Source organism: Zalophus californianus, chromosome 3 (assembly GCF_009762305.2).
Source record: "Zalophus californianus isolate mZalCal1 chromosome 3, mZalCal1.pri.v2, whole genome shotgun sequence".
NCBI classification, from domain to species: Eukaryota; Metazoa; Chordata; class Mammalia; order Carnivora; family Otariidae; genus Zalophus; species Zalophus californianus.
Genome location: NC_045597.1, coordinates 694,288 through 710,188, shown reverse-complemented (window position 1 = coordinate 710,188; position 15,901 = coordinate 694,288). Strand labels below are relative to the sequence as shown.

At 44.8% G+C, this 15,901-nt stretch overlaps 1 protein-coding gene across 7 annotated transcripts in view; it reads left to right on the top strand.

Annotated features, from left to right (window-relative positions):
- TMCO3 (transmembrane and coiled-coil domains 3) overlaps positions 1-15,901 on the top strand; it is a 49,096-nt gene that overhangs the window by 2,267 nt on the left and 30,928 nt on the right. For all 7 annotated transcript variants that reach the window (XM_027589698.2, XM_027589701.2, XM_027589696.2 and 4 more), the window contains exons 3-8: positions 4,290-4,811; positions 7,114-7,293; positions 8,794-8,985; positions 9,876-10,004; positions 12,794-12,886; positions 14,890-15,076. In XM_027589698.2, the coding sequence (XP_027445499.2) occupies positions 4,368-4,811; positions 7,114-7,293; positions 8,794-8,985; positions 9,876-10,004; positions 12,794-12,886; positions 14,890-15,076 (1,225 nt within the window). In that variant the 5' untranslated portion in view covers positions 4,290-4,367. The remainder of the gene's footprint in view (positions 1-4,289; positions 4,812-7,113; positions 7,294-8,793; positions 8,986-9,875; positions 10,005-12,793; positions 12,887-14,889; positions 15,077-15,901) is intronic.

The following is a 15,901-nucleotide window of genomic DNA, read 5'->3' as shown; positions in this document are numbered from 1 at the left end:
AGAGAGAGCGTGTGTGTGGTGGGGGAGGGACAGAGGGAGAGAGAGAATCTCAAGCAGACTCCCTGCTGAGTGTGGAGCTTGACACCGGCCTCAACCCCCACCATCCATGAGATCATGACCTGACCTGAAACCAAGAGTTGGACGCTCTTGGTTTTGGCTGAACTGGACCTGACTGAACCACCCAGGCGCCCCTGAAAATACTGGAAGTTTTTTTTTGTTTTTTGATTTTTTGAGTGGGCTTAATGGTGAACCCATTTGCCTTTTTATCCTGAATAACTTAAGACATTTATTAAATATTTTTGTTCTTGATCAAGTAGTCTCATCAGTTTTAAGGTAAGTTTTGGGAATCGTGTTCTGCATTTATCAAGCAAGCAACACCCATTAGAAATTTGGCAAAGCTGTGGATATATGTTTTAATTAATGTTGGAAATGTGTAAATGAAACCTTTGGGGGTGGGTTGTGTTCAAAGTACTGATTTTTGGGCGCCTGGGTGGCTCAGTTGGTTAAGCGACTGCCTTCGGCTCAGGTCATGATCCTGGAGTCCCGGGATCGAGTCCCTCATCGGGCTCCCTGCTCGGCGGGGAGTCGGCTTCTCCCTCTGACCCTCTTCCCTCTCATGCTCTCTGTCTCTCATCCTCTCTCTCTCTCAAATAAATAAAATCTTAAAAAAAAAAAGTACTGATTTTGCTGTTGCTCTAAATGAAAAGTAATCTTGTGTTTTACTATAGCAGAGACATCTTGAAAACCTTTGGCTCTGGTTTAGGGCATTTCCTAGTTTAAAATATAAAAAAATGTCGGGGATGTTTTCCTTGTTCTGCAACATAAATGGTGATCATTACACAAAATAAGGGCTTAGTGGGAAACAATAAGCTTTTATATTGACTTTCTAAAACTTTCTTTTGAGATAATTATAGACTCATATGTAGTTATAAGAACTAATACAGAGAAATCCCACAGATTCTTCACCCAGATTTCCCCAGTGATAACTCCTGACAAAACATATGGTATAAGCAGAAGACTGCATCACTCCAGTCCGCTCACTGCACTCGTGTGTCTGTGTGTGTTCCGATCTGTGTGATTCTGTCACGTGTGGATTCCTGGGGCCACCGGCACTGCCACGACGCAGACCATTTCCATCCACAGGGCACCTCCTCCCCCTTCCCTGACCCCTGAGAGCCCCTGTCTGCTCTCCCCCTCCACAGTTTGTCATTCCGCAATACTGTGTAAAAGGAGTTGTGGGCCCTGTGTGATGGGCTGCCCTCACGCACCCTTGAGATCCACTGAGGTTGGATCAGTGAATCAAGATATAGAAATTCTAGGGGCGCCTGGGTGGCTGAGTTGGTGAAGTGTCTGCCTTTGGCTCAGGTCATGATCTCGGGGTCATGGTACCAAGTCCCACATCTGAGCAGGGAGCCTGCTTCTCCCTCTTCCACTGCCTCTTCCCCCCTGCTCATGGGCGTGTGCACACTCTCTATCTTTCTCTCTCTCTCAAATAAATAAATACAATCTTAAAAAAAAAAGATATAGAAATTCTAGGAATTCATTATAAAAATAGTAAATCCAAAGTGTCTTTTTTATAATTGAAGGTAATAATAACAAAACACTGGAGCTAAGAATGTTTATTATTTACTCAAGAAAAAGCATGCTACAATTTAGTAGTCCAAAGGATTTGGTAACCAAGTTTGAAGGTAAGATGAAATTGAATTTATGAAGAAGGAGTGATTGATATTTTCAGAGTCTATAAATAATTTCAGTTTCATGTTCATGATATAAGCTTGTTTTGGTGGAAATATTATATGACCACAACTAAAATTCTTAATGATTTCTCATAAAAATTAATAGTCCCTCATGTGTTGTGGGGTAGTTATAAGTATTTAATTTCAGGAACTTGTTTGGGGAAGGAACCAGAGATGAATGGAGGCGTGTTGTTCACAAACTGTGTGGCAGGTTATTTGGAGTTTGAAATCCATAAAAGAATCATTTTTTGAGATCTTTTAGGGAATATGGGAAACATTGACAAAGCTTTGGAAATTTCTATCTTGGTTCTGAAAAATACTAAAAAAGCATGCATTTCTGAAGTAGTGATTGAATTTGTTCTGTCCCGTGGAACAGTAGAAGCTTAGCAGTAAAATGAGTCATTAAAATGACATTAACTATGTTGCTAGGCATTACTATGATTAGGTAATCATGTATTTATTTTTGGGCGCCTGGGTGGCTCAGTCGTTAAGTGTCTGCCTTCGGCTCAGGTCATGGTCCCGGGGTCCTGGGATCGAGCCCCGCGTCGGGCTCCCTGCTCCGCGGGAAGCCTGCTTCTCCCTCTCCCGCTCCCCCTGCTTGTGTTCCCTCTCTCGCTGTGTCTCTGTCAAATAAATAAAATCTTTTTAAAAAAATCATTTATTTTTAAGGTGGTAACATTTACTTAAAGTCACATTAAAACTAACGTAAAGTTGGGTAATTTAGACAGCATGTTCTCATGTATCCTACCTTGTTGGGAAAAAAGTGACCTATTGTAGGTACGTGAATTCTCTGACATCAGGAGCTGAAGGATTCAGAAATGTATTGAAATTGAGCAGTTTCCTGACTTTCTAACCAGAATATTGAGTCAGAATATAATTTTTTTCTGGTGCGTTTTGATTGGCAGGTGCCCCTCCTATCCTCCAGGAGCGGTATTTTCGGTTCAGCCCTCACCAGACCCCCGGGTGGCTAGTCTTTGCAGAGTTCTTGTGCTGGTTATTCAGAAGCTCTGTTTTGTCTCCACTTTCCCTTGGCTGTCATTTCTTGGTCTGGTCAGAATTTATCTCTAGAAATGTCACAGTCTTATTTTTGCTGCATCTGACCTGTTTTGCCTGGGAAACCAGCTTAAACTCGTGAGAATTGGGATTACTAATAACACAGGTACAGATATGTGTGTGAGTAAACAGATCCTCAGGAAGGGGAGATAACTGGTACATTTGACGTGGTAATCCATGGGATGCTGCTACTGATGATTCGTTTGTAGTAATGTTTTGTTTTCTTCAAACTGCAAGTCTTGTGCAAATGGCAGATTTGTTTTGTTTTCTTTTTTGACATAAGTACTTGTGCCCAGTGATCTAGTTGCCAGGTTCAGTGGTTATTTTTTAGGGCATAGCTTGCTTGGCCTGTCTTTTGTTTGTTACTTCTTCCTTCTTTGTTCTCCGTTTTTCTACCTCTGAGGTGATTCCTTCTTGGTGACCTTGCTGATACAGCTTGTACCTGCTCCTTGATCACTCTTCTGGAGGACACAGCCCTGCCCTCCTAGTGTGATCAGGACTCCTCAGCTGCAGCACACACTGGTGCCCGAAGCACAACCTTCAGTGAAACCTTCGGCCTGTCATGGTCAGGGTCCTGTCTGTGCTTCACTTTCCAGGATAAATTCCCACACAGTGTCTGGGTGCTTCCTAAGGAGAGGGAGAGAAGGAGCCTAAATTTGGATGATAGAAAATGGTTGAACAGGGGCGCCTGGGTGGCTCAGTCGTTAAGCGTCTGCCTTCAGCTCAGATCATGATCCCAGGGTCCTGGGATCGAGCCCCGCATCGGGCTCCCTGCTCGGCGGGAAGCCTGCTTCTCCCTCTCCCACTCCCCCTGCTTGTGTTCCCTCTCTCGCTGTGTCTCTCTCTGTCAAATAAATAAAATCTTAAAAAAAAAAAAAGGTTGAACATTTAATAAAGCCCTATTGATCCAGGTGTGATTGTGTTTTGTGATTTTCTTTTTCTGTGTTTGACATCTGTGACTTGGGAAATTTCTCAAAATACCTAATGATTTTGGAAAGAAAACAATATGGTAGCGTAAGCTAATAGTAGCTCAAACGGTTTCATTTAAAAATGATGTGGAGCGTGTTTCCTCCAGGTGAGTCACTAATCTGAGATAGCGGAAGTTGATGATATTTTCTGGCCTTTAATTTGAATAGTTTTTCTCTTTTGCACACAGTAGATTTAATAGGTATATGACCCTCTTAAGTTGAATTGGTTTTTGTCTTTTGCACACAGTAGATTTAATAGGTATACGAGGCTAAGTTTTCTTTAAGAAAAAAAAATTGCCTTTAAATTCGATGTAACTTTTAGTCTCAATTCTTTACCAGGCCCTATACTTTAATGTTCAGTATTTGATTTAAATCCAGGTACAAGAGCTCAGATATTAATGTTTATCTAGGAAAAATAACATCTTCAAAAAAGTAATAGTTTTCTGGATGTAATTATTTAATACTTTTAAGTCTGATCTCAATAGTAATGAATCATTGTTCAGCTATACGTGACAGTAAATCTCTTTTTCAGCTGAAAATGTGTATCTAAAATGCAAGCTCACCTTAGCAGAAACCTTCGGACAGTGTTGCCCTGTCCTAAAATTGGATCATGAAGGTATTGGAGAAAAATTACTTCTGGATGTTGCTTCCACTGCTTCGTTTGATAGCCGATGCTGCGGAACATGAAGAGGTAGCAAAACATGCCATCAAGTTACACCGAGGCAGAGGGGCAGCCATCACTCAGAGGAAGCAGTGGGTCCTCGATAGTTGCAGAAAGCTCTCTGGGCTGCTTCGCCAAAAGACCGTGGTTCTTAACAAACTGAAAAGTGCAATCAGAGCAGTAGAAAAAGATGTTAGCCTATCAGATGAAGAGAAACTATTTCAGGTGCACACATTTGAAATTTTCCAAAAAGAGCTGAATGAAAGTGAAAACTCAGTGTTCCAGGCGATCTGTGGCCTCCAGAGAGCCCTGCAGGGAGACTACAGAGATGTTGTGAACATGAAGGAAAGCAGTAGGCAGCGTCTGGAGGCCCTGAGAGAGGCTGCGATAAAGGTGAGTCCAGCCCGCTCTGAGCCAGAGAGCAGGGCCAAGGAGTCCGGGGAGAGGGCGGTGGGCACTGTGCTCCAGCAGCTGTGGACCGTCAGGCACCTGTTCACAGCAAAACACATACAAAAAATGTCCCTTCCTTGTGCATGACATCGTAGCATAGCTCCAGTTCATGACTTTTAGGGCTTGTTCTAATTCTTTTCTCGGTTGTGGAAATCCCCAGGTAAGTAAAATAGTGACTCAAGTTATCCCAGTAAACTGACGGGGAAATAAATATATTTGTAACCGCGATCAACATTTTGAGTTTCTGACAACAATTCTTTTTAGTGTGAAGGTTGGCTGTCTTTAATGTCCATCCACTGAAAATAAAAATACTAAAATTCGTTTTAAATGTATACATTTGAAATAAGGATTTTGATGAAGTGTATTTTTAAAATGGTGAGATGAAACTACTGTATCAGATGTGATATTTATATGATTTTTTTAAGCCATAATTTATGCCATTTATTATGTGCCAGGCACTTTATTTATTTATTTATTTTTTTAAAGATTTTATTTATTTGACAGAAAGAGACACAGTGAGAGAGGGAACACAAGCAGGGGGAGTGGGAGAGGGAGAAGCAGGCTTCCCGCCAAGCAGGGAGCCCGATGCGGGGCTCGATCCCAGGACCCTGGGATCATGACCTGAGCTGAAGGCAGACGCCTAATGACTGAGTCACCCAGGTGCCCCTGTGCCAGGCACTTTAAATACTGATCTTCCTTGACTTATGATGGGGTTTTGTCCCAGTAAGTTGAAAGTACAGCAAATCAGAAATACATTTAATGAACCTAACCTGCCCAACACCATAGCTTAGCCTGGTTTACCTTAAATTACGTGCTTAGAACACTCACGTTAGCCCACCGTTGGGCAATATTATCTAACATGAAGCCTATTTTAGAATAAAGTGCTGAATATCTCATGTAATATATCGAATTCTGTACTAAAAGTGAAAACAAAATGCTTGTCATTGTGTCCATTGTTTACCATGTGATCGCTGGCTGATTGGGAGCTGTGGTCCCATGCCACTGCCCAGCATCACGAGAGAGGACCCCTCTGCCTATGGCTAGCCCAGGAAAAGATCACTTCAAAATTCCAAGTGAGGTTTCTACTGAATGTGTATCACTTTCACATCATCATGAAGTCAGAGGCCATTGGTATATGAAATATTTCATCTTCTTAGAAAGGTTATGGTATTATCACACAGTTTAAAAAGTAGAGAGGGTACAGACTTATTAAACTTTCTTTACCAAAGTATGGTGTATTTGATAGAAACATGGTATGGAGTAGATGGCTGAGTCAGGGTTTTCGGCCGCCTTGGTTCAGTAGCATGTCTGTTTAGTGTGTGTGATTGTATGTTGGAAACAGACCTTGATGCTCTCATCTGAACAGATGTTACTGCCTTACCAGATCCTTTGCAGCTAAGACATTAAAACTCCTTGGTTTTAAAGATAGGCACGTAGTGGTATTGATTTGAGTGGTTTTACTATAAAATAGAGAACTAACATGAGTTTGAGCGATGTTGACCCAACTATACATGCTTTCTACACATGGTTTGTGCCCCACATCTGAGACAGTCCAGGTGTTGGTACCTGTGTGTGTGTGTGTGTGTTAGAGGTGTTGAGTTGGGGTCTCTCAAACAGCCATGCTTGTCCTTGGCAGTGTCCTGCTGCTTCCCTGTTCCAGCTGTGCCCACCCCTTTAAAGTATGACTACATATCTTAATAGTAATGATGCTGATCTGATTGATAGCTTGAGCTTAAATATGATTGTCTAAAATACCGGTATTGTTGGTACCATCCGTCAGTTTCCCAAGTAATGCTGTCAGTTTCTTCTGGAACAATTTTTCCTTTGTAACTTGGAATTTGTGTATATCCTGCTTAGAAATTTTTAGCTCAATGATCAAGTATCACAGGTGTTTTTAGGGTACAGCTGAACGTCCATACCTAGTAGGCATGATGTCTGGACTGTAATCTGTTCAGTGAGTGGTTTTGTATGAATAGGTGACCCTCAGAATTTATTGACAGTCGTATATCACATTTGTTGATGTGTACATACAAATAGCTTTCCCTAAACATTTTGGTAAGCTCCGTTATGTTTGAGTGATCTAGGATATTTGACCTCTCGTTGACCCCAGCCAGATTTACATGATTATGAACATATTTGACAGCGAGAGCATGTTTGTTGGTGTGGCCGGGCCAGGCACCTGAAGGAAGTCCTAGCCTGGCCCATTTCTTGATAAGCCCACATTTCATTTCTCACCAATGAACAGGAAGAGGCAGAATATGTGGAACTTCTGGCAGCAGAAAAACATCAAGTTGAAGCTCTCAAAAATATGCAACATCAGAACAAAAGTTTATCCATACTTGATGAAATTCTTGAAGATGTGAGAAAGGCAGCTGATCGTCTAGAGGAAGAAATAGAAGAACATGCTTTTGATGACAATAAATCAGTAAGTAGCATTCCAGGACAATTTCCTCTTTGCTCGGGCTGCTTGCAGAGAGGATGTGTGATTGAATTTGTTGGCATGTCTGTTTCTAGTGTGGATTGAAAATGAAGACAGAACCAAAACACCTGTGTCTCAGAAAGTGATTTGGTTTGGTTATGCCAAGATACACTAGATGCCCTTGACTTTGCCTTATGTTTTTGTCAGTGTCCCACCAATGGCTCGTCTCTGTCCCACTTTCGCCTTTAGGGGGACTGGGACTCTGGTCTCAAGAAAGCTTGCCCAGGGACAGGCGGGTTTCAGTGCTGGTCTACCCAGGGGAGCCATAAAGTCCTTATAGGAATCATATCCTTGGCAGGCTTTCAGACCTCTCACTTGCTGTGACATGTTCAGGATTCTCTGGGGAAAGTGAGATCAATGCCAAAAATTGATAGTCCTAAAAAGGACTCAGAAAAGCATGCGGTAATAAAAGCAAATGGGAACACAGCTGGGGGCGGATGAGCGCCAAGCAGGCTGCTCTCTGACATCGCGGACCCTGACAGGGGAGGAGGACACGTGAGTGTCTTTTTGAAAGAATGTGCCCTTTATGCACTGCTCACCGAGTACTTCTGTGTCGGGCCATCGGGCTTTCCCTACCACGTGATCCTGGAGATCACTTCTGCCCCCCCGCACCGTGGGTCAGTGCGGACCCTGCAGAAAAGGGCTCAGCCCAACACTGTCCTCCATTTCAGATGCCAGTCATGGGTTCCAAGTTTTCACCTTGGAGGGTCCCATACCTCCTTCCTCGGGCTCTCAGAACACAAGGAGACAGTTTCTATTTGCTAGGTTCCCAGGACATTGTGATGGATGCAGCTCAGAAACAGCCAGGTGGAAGAGGGGTGAAAGTGTGTGGCAGCAGCACCCCTGCTCTCGGGCCTGCTTCCTTCCCTCCCAGCTGAACACCTCCATGTACTGAGCAGCCTGGAAGCTCTCTGAACCCTGTACTTCAAGGGTTTAATGGAAGCTGCCTTGTGTAGGCTGGTGATGAACTCAGCCTCTAGCCCCCCTCCTCCTGGAGGTCACATGGTCGGTTCCTTGGGTGGCCAGCCCCATCCTGTGGGTAGCTAGCGGCTTTCTAAAAATCCCCTCAGTGCTGTGAACTCAGGTGAAGTTGCAAAGGGCTCATAAGGTGCACCTTACACACAGGAAATTACACGGTTTGTGGCAGCTGTCAGCCAGGAAGGGGGGTGAAGACCAAATATGTATTTCTTGTTACAGGTTGTACCCTGAGTCAAGTAGAGCAGGTGTTTGGAAATAATAGAAACCCTAAACACTTCCACCCTTAAATCACTTTTTTACTTGAAACAATTTCCCTAATTCATGTTAATGAGCATTTATCAATCTTTTATTTCATATGACAGAATACTGGAAACATTCCCGTCACTTCTCTATAGAATTTATGCTCTAAAAATTGAACTTGAGAACATTTCCTTGTTTTAAATTACACAATATTGGTTCTTCTTACAGGTGAAAGGGGTCAATTTTGAGGCAGTTCTCAGAGTAGAAGAAGAAGAGGCCAATTCCAAGCAAAACCTCACAAAGCGGGAAGTAGAAGATGATTTGGGCCTTAGCATGCTCATCGACTCCCAGAACAACCGGTACATCTTGACCAAGCCCAGAGATGCCACGATTCCACGCGCAGATCACCACTTCCTAAAGGTGGTCTGTCTGTCTGCTTTGCTCTCAAAATCCCCACTCCCTCTTTCCCATTTCCTTGTATACATGTGAAATAAGATTGAGCTTTACTTCCTGAGCATCATATTAGGGTGCGCGACCTTCCTCCTAACAGAGAGTCTACCGGTGTTCTGTGACTTGAAACATTTTCTCTTGATCTTTCATTTTTTCCCAAAAGAATAAGGGAATAAGGCATTTTAATATTTAAAATATTAATTTTACTTGTGGGAATTTGGAAGTCTTTTTGAAGTCGGGAGCTACTCTGACAGGCTCAAGCTCTGTCACTGAAATGGAACATCGGATGAGGCAGAGAGGCTTTGGCTCAGGTGTCGTGTGTGGCTTTGTGTAGCCGTGGGTGCGGGATGAGATGCGGCTCCTCCAGAAGTGACTGGTGTTCCAGACTGAGCTAGACGCACATCTGTGCCCTCTGAGGAAGCCAGTCTAGTAAAGATTTGCAGTTGACAGTGTTATGGGTGGAGAGCACGGCTTGGGTTGGGACCAGAGTGGGCAGCAGGTGTAGGAGTGACCCGGGCAGCCTGTTCAGGGAAGGTCAGCGGGGTTGAGACACGCTGTCAGGTCTCTAGCCTAGTCCTGGAAGCCGGAATTTGTGCTCGTCTTAAAGAGGCTGGCAGCACAGGCTGGGAGGAAGGTACGTGATCCCCAAGGAGTGCTGGGAGCGGCTGACTCCTGTGCCGAGAAACTCAAACCAGGAGGGTCAGTCCAGGTACTGCCTGCCTTCGTTATGACCAGAATGGAAACTGGGAGGGGCCAGGTCTGCAGAACATCTGCCTTATATGCTAATAACCAGCCCTGTCTCCTTGTCTTGCCGACTATTATCTTGAGTGTTTATGTCTCTTTTGTTTGTTCTCCTCTAGGACATTGTTACCATAGGAATGCTGTCTTTACCTTGTGGCTGGCTGTGCACAACAATAGGGTTGCCTACGATGTTTGGTTATATCATTTGTGGTGTACTTCTGGGGCCTTCAGGACTAAACAGTATTAAGGTAAGAGCAAAATTTAACTGCTTTAGTATCTGTTTAACAGAATACTAAAGAAACACCAAGACTAAAGAGTTTCGAAGTTTGAACTTGAATTAAGATAACAGTTTCTTAGAAACCATATCAAAAAAGATGCCCCATAAAGTTTCATAAGAAATTTCTAAACCATAAGGAAGTAATTTTGTTCATTAGTGAATGGATGACTTGACTAGAGAAAAAATCAATGTCTTTAAATTTTATTAGTTTTAGAAATTCTTTTTCCGGTAATAGGATGAACTATATTATTCAGACACTGAAAACAACTCAAAATGCTGGATTCAACGTATAATTTAAAAATTTGTAACATATTTTAAAGCTGATAAAGTAGTGAGGAATTATGAAGCCTAAATGTGGGGTATTGTGAAAACCCCAGGAGACAGTGAGTGCTGAGGTTGCTGTTACTAGAGGCTGTTTGCTGGACAGATTGAAGTGAGCTTTGTCCTGTGTCGATGGCACTTTTTGGCAGTAAGGAAGGGCTCCCAAGCTTTTGTGGGCTCCAAAATGTGTCATCTAAATACACACAATTCAGACAAAATGAAAAGAGAATGCCAAGAATGAGCGTCATGAGTCCCACACAGAAGGAGTAGTACAGGGCGGTGAGAAACAAGCAGCAGGGTCCTCAGATTGTCCCTGGCCTTCCTAGCTGGGTAGAAGAGGGGCAGGCAGACAGGGAGAGGTGTGGGCGCTCCGCTTGCAGCCTCACCCGTACAGCTAACTGACACCTTGCCAGGCAGAAGGACGGCTGCAGTTTTCTCCAGACCGGATCACAGAAGAAGGTGTGAAAAAAATTCTCATCCCTAAGGAATCTTAACAGCGGGTCTGATTGGCTGAGGGGGACGGGAAGGTTGTGCTCGGGCTCAAAGCCCAGGACCTTCATGGCAGGTTCTCTTGTGGGCTGGGCTCAGCTTGGCAGGGTGACCTCTGGGAAGAATGGTTTTTGTTTTTGTTTTTTTAAAGATTTATTTATTAGAGAGAGAGGGCACCACAGAGGGAGAGAAGCTGACTCCTCGCTGAGCACAGAGCCCGATCTCTGAGATCATGACCTAAGCCTGAGATCATGACCTGAGCCAAAACCAAGAGTTGGACACTCAACCGACTGAGCCACCCAGGCGCCCCTGGGAAGAATGGTTTTAATTCAATTTTTTGAATAGGTAATATCCATGTGATTGAGAACAAAATGGCGTGGGTAAAATAATTTTTTAAGTTGTAGATGAAAAATCTCTTCTTGCCCTTGTCCCATCCCTCCCTTTACAGAGTATTTATAAATGATATCGAATACAAATGTATTTTCCTTTTTTATTTTTTTCTTCACAGCAAAGACTGCTTTTGAGAATTAAGGCTGAATAGGGGCGCCTGGGTGGCTCAGTCGTTAAGCGTCTGCCTTCGGCTCAGGTCACGATCCCAGGGTCCTGGGATCGAGCCCCGCATTGGGCTCCCTGCTTAGGGGGGAGCCTGCTTCTCCCTCTCCCACTCCCTCTGCTTGTGTTCCCTCTCTCGCTGTGTCTCTCTCTGTCAAATAAATAAATAAAATCTTAAAAAAAAAAGAATTAAGGCTGAATAATAATAAGTAAAGGCTGAGTAAGGTAATAAATACAATTGGAAGCTACAAATATTACAATTCCTAACAAACCTGCTATACCTTGGAAAGTAATGTAATTACAGTAGACCAAGGTGAAAACCCTAGGGCACGCCAGCCAGGAGTGGGAGGTGGTTCATGGAGGAAGTGTGATGGTGCCAAATATTTATCTTTTCCTAGTAGGAAGTTGATAGGCTTGTGTTCATTAAGTTGAGAAAAACAGGTTTAAGTATGTTACTTTGGAGTCATAGGTTACAGCTTCGTTTTAAAAAGGGAAGAGAAGTAAAAGCAGGAGACAAAAGAGTAAGAGCGAAATGTGTTATCACAGTGAGTAGAAGTGGAATCAACTTCTCTGTTGAAAGAAGCAGGTTTGCGGATGGAGTCAGAAGAATGTACAGTGAGCATGATTCAGTGAAAATGCGGTGGGTAAGAAAGGTTGACGCGAATGGAGGGAGACGGCAGTGAGAGAGAGGGTGGGGCCTGTCCCGTCGGCGGCTGGCAGGCTGCGTGCGAGTCCCCGCACAGCCCGTCAGGGCGGGCGTGGGCACGTGGAGGCCTGTGCTTTACTTCAGACATTCAGTTCACGGCTGCACTGGAAACCACAGTGTAGATAACGTAAGTGGTACCAAATAGAACAGTGTGGAAAGCATTCTCTACTATCACCTGACGGCAGAGGAAGTCAACAGGAAACGAAGAACCAGAACAAACACGGAACACAAGAACACAGTGTCCCAAAACCTGTGGGATGTGGCCGGCTGTGGCGCCCAGGGGAAAGTGGGTACATGCAGTCGTGTGCAGACCCTCGTGAGAGTGGGCCCTCGGGGTTCAGACGCCCCACTCAGGTTCGGTGCCGCGCCATCCTCCAGAGAAAGTGAAGGCAGGCAGAAATGAAGAGAGTAGCAGCAGCTGCTGAAACTGAAAACAGGCAAATTCATGAGCTAGCTCTTAGGAAAAAAGACCCAGAGTCCTTCAGCTAATCAAGAAAAAGGAAAAGAACAGTACAGTCAGGAAGTTCAGGTTATCTCAGATACAGAGAACATACAAAGAGTTAGTTTAAAAAAAAAACACTGCTTTTTTGGTGTGTTCCCACTGAGTATGTTAGTATAAGATTGTTCTATGAAGTATACTTCAGAGGTGAAATACATTATTAAATTGTGTGGTTTTCCAATTGTGTTTGCAGTCTGTTGTGCAGGTGGAGACCTTGGGAGAGGTCGGTGTGTTCTTTACTCTGTTCCTCGTTGGCCTGGAGTTCTCCCCAGAAAGGCTGAGAAAGGTAAGGGCCTCACCAAGCGGTGTTATTGCCCCCAATTTATCATCGTATGGTTTCAGTTTGTTTACTTTCCGTGTGTGTCCATGATTGGACTATCAAATTGAACATTTTAGAATAGGTTTTAGTTTGATACTATTTTTGGAACGTAAATTCTGAAAGATAAAGAATGCTGAAAAACGTGAAAATTCAATGCATAAATAAAATGAGCTTTCATGTGGCTGATTTCCAAAAAGGGTCTGAGAAGTGACGTATTTGAGATTTAATACTGGGGTCCCTCCAAGTAGGTCCAACACTGCTCGAGGCTGAACTGTCACACGGATCAGATGTTTGGTGTGTTACCCTGGAAAAAGGTCTTTAATTCCTAAACAAGTGGCAAACTGTGAATCTGTCGTTCTGTCCCTGTAAAGTGTCAGTCCCTGCAAGGCCGGTCACGGGACCGTGCGCGTGTGCGGGAACGGTGAAATCCGGGAAGCGCACTCGCTCTGAGCCTGAGGGCCAGAGCAGAGAGAGAGAGGGAGTCAGAAGGGAGCTAGTGAGAAGCCCCTCCCTCACAGAGGAGGAAAGCAGCCAGGGGACAGAGGGCAGGGCGGGCGACCGCAGTGCCCCCGGACCCCAGGCCTGGCCGCGCAGGCCACTTGGGCAGCAGAGCAGCCCAGCAGGGTGACTGACGAGCCTTAACCTGCCGGTGTGAATGCCGGCTCTCGGTCCAAGGGAAAGACTGCAGCACGAGTTTTTGAAAAAAATGAACCCACAAGAGGTGTTGGGCTCCACATCATGGCATTTCTATGAAAGACGAGGAGCAGCTGGGTGCGGTGGTCATGCTGTGGCGTGTGTGCCGGGAGAAGTGTTGAGAGTTGGGCGGTAACAAAGAAAAATGCATTGGAGTGTCAGCGTTGGTTCATCCTGTTCCTCTGTGACCTCTCGTTTCTTTGCTGTTTCTTTCTGGGGAAAGCTCCATTTGTCCATCTACTGATCACTGTCACTTCCTTTAATGTGCTTCTCAAGATAGGCCTTCTCATTCTGATCACTTTAGTGTTTCCTCCAGGTATTTCAGACCCTTCTGTGTGCTTCTGGCTTAACCTCTGTATGTGACTTTCCAGATCCAGAGTTGAAAGGACACTGCCCCGCTCCTCTGTTCGCTGTGCTGAGGGGGCCTGGCGGGGACCGGCAGGGTCTGCAAGGAGCCAGGGGCCTGTGGGCAGGAAGGTCCTCCTCGAGGCTGTCCCCTCTTCGTGCTCAGCGCGGGCTCCCCCAGGGTCTCGTGTGTGTTTAGTTGAGTGGAGTTGACAGCAAACAGCTCAGTTCCCTTGTGGTTTGGGACAGAGAGGGGCAGAATTCTGGCTCTGCTTCGACTGGCCTGGCGGTCTCAATGGAGTGCCTCACGCCTTGGACATTGGTGTCATCTACACAGTCGGGGGTTGAAAGATTAAAGTTTATTCTGACTCTGCATTTTCATAATTTCTGTTTTTCACCACGATAGTATTTAGTGTTAAATGAGAACATTATTTAGCATAACGTGAACATAGTTTTAAACAGTATGAAACTGCACGCCCTTGTCAGCATGGCACTGCTTTTGGAGTGCTCTGGGCTTTCCACTGACAGCCGTTTACCCTTGCGCGGGGCTGTGCTTCCACAGCGCTAAGAAAACACTGAGGTGCCTCATCAGTATTTGATTATTGAGCTGTGCTGGCTTCCATGGGACCACGTGTTTTCATCTGGGGAAGTCCGCTGTGGAGACATGTTGTGAGGATTAGGTTATATGTGCACGAACATGTATACACAGAGAGAGGCATGTGTTTCGTCCCTGTGGCAACACCGAGCACTCAGGAAGCCGACAAGAGTGGTCACTGTTTTTATTGTGTTCAGATCACGACTTCGGGTATTGTGCTGATGAGGTGTTTACGGCAGAGCTCCTTCCTGAGAGGTTGAGGCCCTTGAGCGGGCAGTGTGTGTATGTGCTCTGCATGTCGTCACTAATGTGTGTAAACGAATGTGTTCTTTTGAAGGTGTGGAAGATAGCCTTACAAGGACCGTGTTACATGACGCTTTTAATGATCGCATTTGGCTTGTTATGGGGACACCTTTTACAGATCAGACCCACTCAGAGCGTCTTTATTTCTACTTGCTTGTCCTTATCGAGCACACCCTTGGTGTCCAGATTCCTCGTGGGCAGTGGCCGGGGTGAAAAAGAAGGTAGGTGATGATGTGCTGTAAGTATGTGTTGAAGTATTAGGTGTGTCATTGACTTGAATTCACTCTGAAGGCCTTCTAGAAAAATTACAACTCTGCCTCCGTCTTTGGAACCCTCTTAGCAGTCATGGTGTTCAGCTTTTCCAAATCTCCACTGGACTAAGAAAGTGGTATTTACATACTTGTTAATTTAGGATAGTTTGAGGACCATGTTCAAAAGAAACAAATCCATGTTGGAAAATGGAAATTGGTGGTTTAGGAGATAAGTGTGCTAAACCCGAGCAGGAGCCACCCCATGTCAGCGCTGCACTCACGTGAGGTCATCGAGTGTGTCTGACCTGCAGCCTGAAACGGAACGGCTCACGGACACTGTTCCACGGTGCTAACTCTGGCTGGGGCTGGAGACTCACATACTTCTATAACATATGGTAATTGAAGGCATTTTCAGCTCTTTGGTGCCACCAGCTTCAGCTCTGTGCATGAGACACTGGCCTGTGATCGTTACTGGACGTGTTGAAGCCAGACTGGGTCAGAAGCTTAGGGATGAACATTCCAGGTTGTCTCACGGTGGCACAGCCATGCTTCGACCACACTGCCATTTTTTACATCATGTGAACTCATTATGGTGATGTTCACTGCTTTGTTTTTATTTTGTAGAAGTAAAAAACAGGGTTGAAATGTTGTAGTAACTTCACACTAGGGAAATATGAAAAGGGAAAACCAGAGCCCTGGGGCTGGCTTTTCTGATAAGACCTGCCTTGCTGTACACGGAATTGATCGTGGGCTATGGGCTCCTGGCATCCCCGACGGCCACATGCAGCACACCAG